The following is an 8,523-nucleotide window of genomic DNA, read 5'->3' as shown; positions in this document are numbered from 1 at the left end:
GTCTCTTTTCCCCCCCCCTTCAGTCTCTATCCCCTGCCTCAGTCTCTGTCCCCCCCCCCCATCTCCATTCTCCACCGCCCCACCCAGTCTCTGTTTCCCCCCCCCCCATCCCCCGCCCAGTGTCTTTCCCCCCCACCCTGCTCCCGTTGTCTGCTCCTCCCCCCACCCGATTCTTTGCCCCTCCCGGTCCCCGGTCTGCCCTCCCCCCCCCCCGGTCGCTCACTCCCATCCCGGGCCTGCCCATCCCCCCGTGCGCTCCAGGCAGTGTGGCGTGGTGCCCCAAGCTGAGCAGCAGCTGGTAACCTCTTCTGTTCCAGGGTAATTAACGTGACCCCCGTACCGGGTGACGTGCTCCGCGAGAACACGGATGATGTCCTACAGGATGAGCATCTGAGTGACCAGGAGAATGCTCCCCCGATGTTACCCGGAAAACCAGCCGACAGCAGCGCAGTCCCACCCAACCTGGTCTTCGAAACCGAGGGCTGGGATGAGACGGACATTAACAGGAACAAACTGCGAATCAGTATCAGCAAGGTAACGGTTGGGGAGGGGGAGGGGAACAGGGACAGGGTGGTGGAGGAACTGGGGGTGGGGGGGTGCTTATGTCAGGGGTGGGGAGAGGTAGGTGACTGCCAGGGGAAAGACAGGTGTGGGAGATGGGTGTCATGTCTGTGGTGACGGGGGAAGTGGGTGTGGGGTGTTGTGTCTGCGGGGAAAGGGACATGCTGGGGAGTGGGGTGGTGACGTCTATGGGGACGGGGGAAGGGAACATGGTGGGGGGTGGTGATAGGTGACATGTCTGTAGGGACGGAGGAAGGGGACATGCTGGGGGTGGGGGTAGGGTGATGGGTGATGTGTCTGTGGGTACGGGGGAAGGGGACATGCTGGGTGTAGGGGTGGGGTGATGGGTGATGTGTCCGTGGGGACGGGGGAAGGGGACATGCTGGGGCTGGGGGGTGGGGTGATGGGTGATGTGTCCGTGGGGACGGGGGAAGGGGACATGCTGGGGCTGGGGGGTGGGGTGATGGGTGATGTGTCCGTGGGGACGGGGGAAGGGGACATGCTGGGGTTGGGGGTGGGGTGATGGGTGATGTGTCCGTGGGGACGGGGGAAGGGGACATGCTGGGGGTGGGGGTTGTCGGTGGGGGTGGGGGTGGGGGTGGGGTGATGGGTGATGTGTCTGAGGGAAGGGACATGGTGGGGGTGGGGTGATGGATGATGTGTCCGTGGGGACTGGGGAAGGGGACATGCTGGGGTTGGGGGTGGGGTGATGGGTGATGTGTCCGTGGGGACGGGGGAAGGGGACATGCTGGGGGTGGGGGTGGGGTGATGGGTGATGTGTCCGTGGGGACGGGGGAAGGGGACATGCTGGGGGTGGGGGTTGTCGGTGGGGGTGGGGGTGGGGGTGGCGTGATGTGTCCGTGGGGACGGGGGAAGGGGACATGCTGGGGGTGGGGGTTGTCGGTGGGGGTGGGGGTGGGGGTGGGGTGATGGGTGATGTGTCTGAGGGAAGGGACATGGTGGGGGTGGGGTGATGGATGATGTGTCCGTGGGGACTGGGGAAGGGGACATGCTGGGGGTGGGGGTTGTCGGTGGGGGTGGGGTGATGGGTGATGTGTCCGTGGGGACGGGGGAAGGGGACATGCTGGGGGTGGGGGTGGGGTGATGGGTGATGTGTCCGTGGGAAGGGGACATGCTGGGGGTGGGAGTGGGTTGATAGGTGATGTGTCCGTGGGGACGGGGGAAGGGGACATGCTGGGGGACAGCAGACGGTGCAATGGTGCCCAGTTCTGGCCATCCTGCTGTCGGAAGGATGTTAGTAAATTGGAGGGAAATGGACCAGGAGCAGGCAAGTGGGACTCATTTAGTTTGGGAACATGGTCCGCATGGATTGGTTGAGGCGAAGGGTCTGTTTCCCTGACCCTAATAATCACAGAGTCGTTCAGGATGACTGCATAACTCTGGGGTTAGTGCGGTCAGGGAGGGGATGGCTGCTGGAGAGATGGGGATGGTATCGGGGGTGGCTGCTATAACAGAGAGCAGAGCAGGGGTGAGGAGGGGGTGCTGAGAGTCCAAACAAGGATATAAACCGAAAGATAGCAGCAGCAAAAACAGCTGGTGGGTGAGGGGATGTCAGTGAACATGCAAGAGATTCCACTGAGTGACTGTGTGAGGGAGCTGGATTAACATCAGCAGAGATACAGTCAGTAACACAGGGCCCTGGGAGGAAGAGGGGTTACTGAGTGACTGTGTGAGGGAGCTGGATTAACATCAGCAGAGATACAGTCAGTAACACAGGGCACTGGGAGGGAGAGGGGTTACTGAGTGACAGTGTGAGGGAGCTGGATAAACATCAGCAGTGATACAGTCAGTAACACAGGGCGCTGGGAGGGAGAGGGGTTACTGAGTGACAGTGTGAGGGAGCTGGATTAACATCAGCAGAGATACAGTCAGTGACACAGGGCACTGGGAGGGAGAGGGGTTACTGAGTGACAGTGTGAAGGAACTGGATTAACATCAGCAGTGATACAGTCAGTAACACAGGGCACTGGGAGGGAGAGGGGTTACTGAGTGACAGTGTTAGGGAGCTGGATTAACATCAGCAGAGATACAGTCAGTAACACGGGGTGCTGGGAGGGAGAGGGGTTACTGAGTGACAGTGTGAAGGAACTGGATTAACATCAGCAGAGATACAGTCAGTGACACAGGGCGCTGGGGGGGAGAGGGGTTACTGAGTGACAGTGTGAGGGAGTTGGATTAACATCAGTAGAGATACAGTCAGTAACATAGGGCACTGGGGGGATAGGGGTTACTGAGTGTGAGGGAGCTGGATTAACGTCAGTAGAGATACAGTCAGTAACACAGGACACTGGGAGGGAGAGGGGTTGCTGAGTGACAGTGTGAGGGAGCTGGATTAACGTCAGTAGAGATACAGTCAGTAACACAGGACACTGGGAGGGAGAGGGGTTGCTGAGTGACAGTGTGAGGGAGCTGGATTAACGTCAGTAGAGATACAGTCAGTAACACAGGGCACTGGGGAGGGGAGAGGGGTTACTGAATGAGAGTGTGAGGGAGCTGGATTAACGTCAGTAGAGATACAGTCAGTAACAGAGCGCACTGGGAGGCGGGGGGGGAATGGGGTTAGAGTGACAATGTGAGGCGCTGGGAACAGTAACACTGACTGATGTAGGTGCAGTCGGTGTGTCCCAGTAGGAGTAGTTGAATTAACTGTGCCATGTCTCTGTCGGTACAGACGCAGTGTATGTTGGATGAAGAGCTGAGCAGAGGGCCGTGTCCCAGCTCCCCAGGGCCTGAGCGGCAGCCATCACTGAGGTATCGGCGGGTCAACAGCCCAGAGTCAGACAGGCTTTCCACGGCTGACGCTCGCGGAGACGGCGTGGAGAAACGGTGAGCAGGTCTTGAAGAGTTTTCAGCGAGTGTGCAGCTTGGAGCAGTTTGTGGCCCAGCTCAGGGAAGTGTTGATAGAGAGCTGAGTGCTCGTGTTTCGGGAGGTGTGTGTGTATGTGTGGGTCTGGCTGTGGGAGCTGGGTACAAGGATTTGGAGGTAGTCTGCATGAAATGTCCTCTTGGTTAAAAAGTGAAATTAGTAGGTAGTCTGTGTATCCAACGCCACAGAGCTATCGTTGATTGTTGGAGAAGCCTTTTTGCTCCAGTATTGTCCTTTGGGAAATGAAATCTGCCTTCCTTCTGTGGTCTAGCCTCCTTGTGACTCCAAACCCACAGCAATGTGGGTAACTCCTAACTGCCCTCTGAAATGCCCCCAGCCAGCCCTCAGATCAAGGACAGTTCTGGAGCTGTTGGTCAAACGTACATCCCAGATTAAACAGAGAGAGCCTGGGAGGGTGGACAACGATGTGGCAAATGGAGCACTTCATGGGAAAATGTGCAATTATCCAGTTTGGCAAGAACAACAAACAAGGAGGGTCAGCTTGCAGAGGGTTGGAGATGCAGAGGATCATGCCTGAGTCCCAGAAGGTTAGGCTGCATGGCCAGCACATCCTGAGGAAAAACTCCTCATCAGCTCCTTTCTCACAACGGAAAATGACACACAGAAAAGTACCAAGGTTATACTTGGAGAAAGTGAGGAGGGCAGATGCTGCAGATTACAGTCGAGTGTGTGATGCTGGAACAGCACAGCAGGTCAGGCAGCATCTGAGGGGCAGGAGAGCAGCTCTTCATCAGGAATGAGGGTTATACTGGGCACATTCAGCCCATCACATTAGTGCCTGTCACCAGCAGCCAGCTAACTGCTCTAATCCTGTTTCCAAGCACTGGACCTGTACCCTTGTCTGCCTATGGTATCACAAGTGTACATCGAAATACTGCTCTGTTGTGATGACAGTTTCTGTCTCTCCCACCTGACAGGCAGTGAATTTCAGCTTTCCAACACCCTCTGGGTGAAATGATTCTCCTCACTGGCTCAGTGGTTAGCACTGCTGCCTCACAGCACCAGGGACCTGGGTTCGATTCCAGCCTCAGGTGACTGACTGTGTGGAGTTTGCACATTCTCCCCGTGTCTGCGTGGGTTTCCTCCAGGTGCTCCAGTTTCCTCCCATAATCTAAAGACGTGCAGGTCAGGTGATTTGGCCATGAGAAATTACCTGTAATGTCCAGAGATGTGCAGGTTAGGTTGGTTAGCTGTAGGAAATGCAGGGTTACAAGGAAACGGTCAGGGAATGGGTCTGGGTGGAAATCTCTTCAGAGGGTCAGTGTGGACTCGACGGGCCGAATGGCCTGCTTCTACACTGTCGGGATTTAATGATTCTATCACTTTTAAACCCCCCTGCACCTTATGTTAAATCTGTGCCTATTGATCATTAGTCTTTCCGTCTTCCCCACTTCTGTCCTTCAGAGTTTTACACGTCTCTATCCTGTTCCTCTCTCAGACTCCTCCGCCCTCAGGAAAACACACCCAATCTGTCCAATCTCTCTCCATCACTGAAACTGTCCAGCCCAGGCAACATCCTGGGAAATCTCCCTCTACCTACTCTCCAGTGTGAACACACCCCTCCCAGAATGTGGATTCCAGAACTGCACACATTCCTCTCCCTGTGGCCTAACCGACACTTTCTTCAGATCCAGCCTCACCTCCCTGCTCTTGAGCTCAGAAAGACAAGTCACCACTTTATGCACTGTCCTGAAACCCTAAGGGGCCAGTGTCCATACACACCTAGGCCCCTCTGGTCCCCAGTACTTCCCAGGGTCCTCCTATCTGTCGTGTATTCCCTTGCCTTGTTTGTCCTGTTAAAGTGCATCTCCTTGAATTTATCCAGATTGGTTTCTATTTGCCACTAAGCAGTCCATCTCACCAGCCTGTTTCAATCCCCCGTCATCCTCAATATTTACCACACTGCTAATTTTTGTATTATCTGCAAATTTACTGAAGAATCCTCCTATATTTAAATCATTATATAAAACCACAAACAGCAAGGGTCCCAAGACTGAAACCTGTGGGACCCCACTGGACACAACCTTCCAGTCGCAAGCATAGCCCTTGACCATCACCCTCTGCTAAATAAAAGCTGAAAGAACTGTGGATATTGTAAATCAGAAACAACAACCAGTCGTTGCTGGCAAAGCTCAGCAGGTCTGGCAGCATCAGGTTCTCAGGCAGGGTCACTGGACCTGAAACGGTAACTCTGATTTCTCTTCACAAATGCTGCTAGACCTGGCTGAGCTTTTCTAGACGTTTCTGGTTTTGTCATCACTCTCTGCTTTTTGACAGCCAATTCTAGATCAGATTTGCCCAATTTCCTTGGGTCCTGAGCAGGGTCTTCCTGAAGTCCAAGTCGACCACTTCAGAAGTGTTGTCCTCATGTACATGTTTGGTGACCTCTGGGAAAATGCTCAGAGATGACCTGCCCTTCAGAAAAACTGTGTTGGCTGTTTGTGATTAATCTCTGCCACTCCAAATGCAGATTAGTCCCTTGGAGTCACTTCCAGTAGTGCCCCCCCCCCCCTCCCAACCCACTGAGGTTAGACTAACTGGCTGATCATTTCCTGGTTTTTCTCTCTCGATGGCCTCCCACCCCCTCCTCAGCCACCCCCCTCTCCTCTGCCTCCCCCCTCTCCTTGGCCTTACCCCCCTCTCTTCCACCTCCACCCCCACCCCCACCCCCACCCCCACCCCTCCCCACCCTCCTCTGCTTCCCCTCCCCACCCTCCTCTGCTTTCCCTCCCCACCCTCCTCTGCTTCCCCTCCCCACCCTCCTCTGCTTCCCCTCCCCACCCTCCTCTGCTTCCCCTCCCCACCCTCCTCTGCTTCCCCTCCCCACCCTCCTCTGCTTCCCCTCCCCACCCTCCTCTGCTTCCCCTCCCCACCCTCCTCTGCTTCCCCTCCCCACCCTCCTCTGCTTCCCCTCCCCACCCTCCTCTGCTTCCCCTCCCCACCCTCCTCTGCTTCCCCTCCCCACCCTCCTCTGCTTCCCCCCCCACCCTCCTCTGCTTCCCCCCCCACCCTCCCCTGCTTCCCCCCACCCTCCTCTGCTTCCCCCCCACCCTCCCCTGCTTCCCCCCCACCCTCCCCTGCTTCCCCCCCCACCCTCCACTGCTTCCCCCCCACCCTCCCCTGCTTCCCCCCCCACCCTCCCCTGCTTCCCCCCCCTCTGCTTCCCCCCCCTCTGCTTCCCCCCCCTGCTTTCCCCCCACTCTGCTTTCCCCCCCTCTGCTTTCCCCCCCTCTGCTTTCCCCCCCTCTGCTTTCCCCCCCTCTGCTTTCCCCCCCTCTGCTTTCCCCCCCTCTGCTTTCCCCCCCTCTGCTTTCCCCCCCTCTGCTTTCCCCCCCACTGCTTTCCCCCCCACTGCTTTCCCCCCTCTGCTTTCCCCCCCTCTGCTTTCCCCCCTCTGCTTTCCCCCCCTCTGCTTTCCCCCCCTCTGCTTTCCCCCCCCACTGCTTTCCCCCCCACTGCTTTCCCCCCCACTGCTTTCCCCCCCACTGCTTTCCCCCCCACTGCTTTCCCCCCCACTGCTTTCCCCCCCACTGCTTTCCCCCCCACTGCTTTCCCCCCCCCTCCGCTTTCCCCCCCCTCCGCTTTCCCCCCCTCCTTCCCCCCCCTCCGCTTCCCCCCCCTCCGCTTTCCCCCCCTCCTCTGCTTCCCCCCTCCTCTGCTTCCCCCCCCTCCTCTGCTTCCCCCCCCTCCTCTGCTTCCCCCCTCCTCTGCTTCCCCCCTCCTCTGCCTCACCCCCTCCTCTGCTCCCCCCCTCCTCTGCTCCCCCCCTCCTCTGCTCCCCCCCTCCTCTGCTCCCCCCCTCCTCTGCTCCCCCCCCTCCTCTGCTCCCCCCCCCCTCTGCTCCCCCCCTCCTCTGCTCCCCCCCTCCTCTGCTCCCCCCCTTCCTCTGCTCCCCCCCCTCCTCTGCTCCCCCCCTCCTCTGCTCCCCCCCTCCTCTGCTCACCCCCCTCCTCTGCTCACCCCCCTCCTCTGCTCACCCCCCTCCTCTGCTCACCCCCCTCCTCTGCTCCCCCCCTCCTCTGCTCCCCCCCTCCTCTGCTCCCCCCCTCCTCTGCTCACCCCCCTTCTCTGCTCACCCCCCTCCTCTGCTCACCCCCCTCCTCTGCTCACCCCCCCTCCTCTGCTTCCCCCTCCTCTGCTTCCCCCCCCCATGCTCCCCCCCCCTGCTTCCCCCCCCCTGCTTCCCCCCCCTGCTGCCCCCCTCCTCTGTTTCCCCCCCTCCTCTGTTTCCCCCCCTCCTCTGTTTCCCCCCTCCTCTGTTTCCCCCCCTCCTCTGTTTCCCCCCCTCCTCTGTTTCCCCCCTCCTCTGTTTCCCCCCCTCTTCTGTTTCCCCCCCTCCTCTGCTTCCCCCCCCTCCTCTGCTTCCCCCCCCTCCTCTGCTCCCCCCCCTCCTCTGCTTCCCCCCCCCTCTCTGCTTCCCCCCCCCCTCCTCTGCTTCCCACCCCCTGCTTCCCACCCCCTGCTTCCCACCCCCTGCTTCCCACCCCCTGCTTCCCACCCCCTGCTTCCCACCCCCTGCTTCCCACCCCCTGCTTCCCACCCCCTGCTTCCCACCCCGCTGCTTCCCACCCCCTGCTTCCCACCCCCTGCTTCCCACCCGCTGCTTCCCACCCGCTGCTTCCCACCCGCTGCTTCCCACCCCCTGCTTCCCACCCCCTGCTTCCCACCCCCTGCTTCCCACCCCCTGCTTCCCACCCCCTGCTTCCCACCCCCTGCTTCCCACCCCCTGCTTCCCACCCCCTGCTTCCCACCCCCTGCTTCCCACCCCCTGCTTCCCACCCCCTGCTTCCCACCCCCTGCTTCCCACCCCCTGCTTCCCACCCCCTGCTTCCCACCCCCTGCTTCCCACCCCCTGCTTCCCACCCCCTACTTCCCACCCCTCTGCTTCCCCCCCCCTGCTTCCCCCCCCCTGCTTCCCCCCCCCTGCTTCCCCCCCCCTGCTTCCCCCCCCCTGCTTCCCCCCCCCCGCTTCCCCCCCCCCTGCTTCCCACCCCTGCTTCCCACCCCCTGCTTCCCACCCCCTGCTTCCCACCCCCTGCTTCCCACCCCCTGCT

General features: G+C 59.7%; 1 protein-coding gene across 1 annotated transcript in view; it reads left to right on the top strand.

The window, feature by feature from the left end:
• Window positions 1-322: 322 nt before the first annotated feature.
• LOC122545850 (tau-tubulin kinase 1-like) overlaps window positions 323-8,523 on the top strand; it is a 129,007-nt gene continuing 120,806 nt past the window's right edge. Inside the window, exons 1-2 of the mRNA XM_087984829.1 lie at window positions 323-534; window positions 3,254-3,408. Of these exons, the coding sequence (XP_087840955.1) occupies window positions 418-534; window positions 3,254-3,408 (272 nt within the window). The 5' untranslated portion in view covers window positions 323-417. The remainder of the gene's footprint in view (window positions 535-3,253; window positions 3,409-8,523) is intronic.

The sequence above is a fragment of the Chiloscyllium plagiosum genome, unplaced genomic scaffold (assembly GCF_037043375.1).
Source record: "Chiloscyllium plagiosum isolate Xiang-an unplaced genomic scaffold, Cpla_swu_hap1 HiC_scaffold_3, whole genome shotgun sequence".
In the NCBI taxonomy this organism is placed as follows: domain Eukaryota; kingdom Metazoa; phylum Chordata; class Chondrichthyes; order Orectolobiformes; family Hemiscylliidae; genus Chiloscyllium; species Chiloscyllium plagiosum.
The sequence above is the reverse complement of the archived record's forward strand: the minus strand, read 5'-3'. Positions and strand labels throughout refer to the sequence as shown.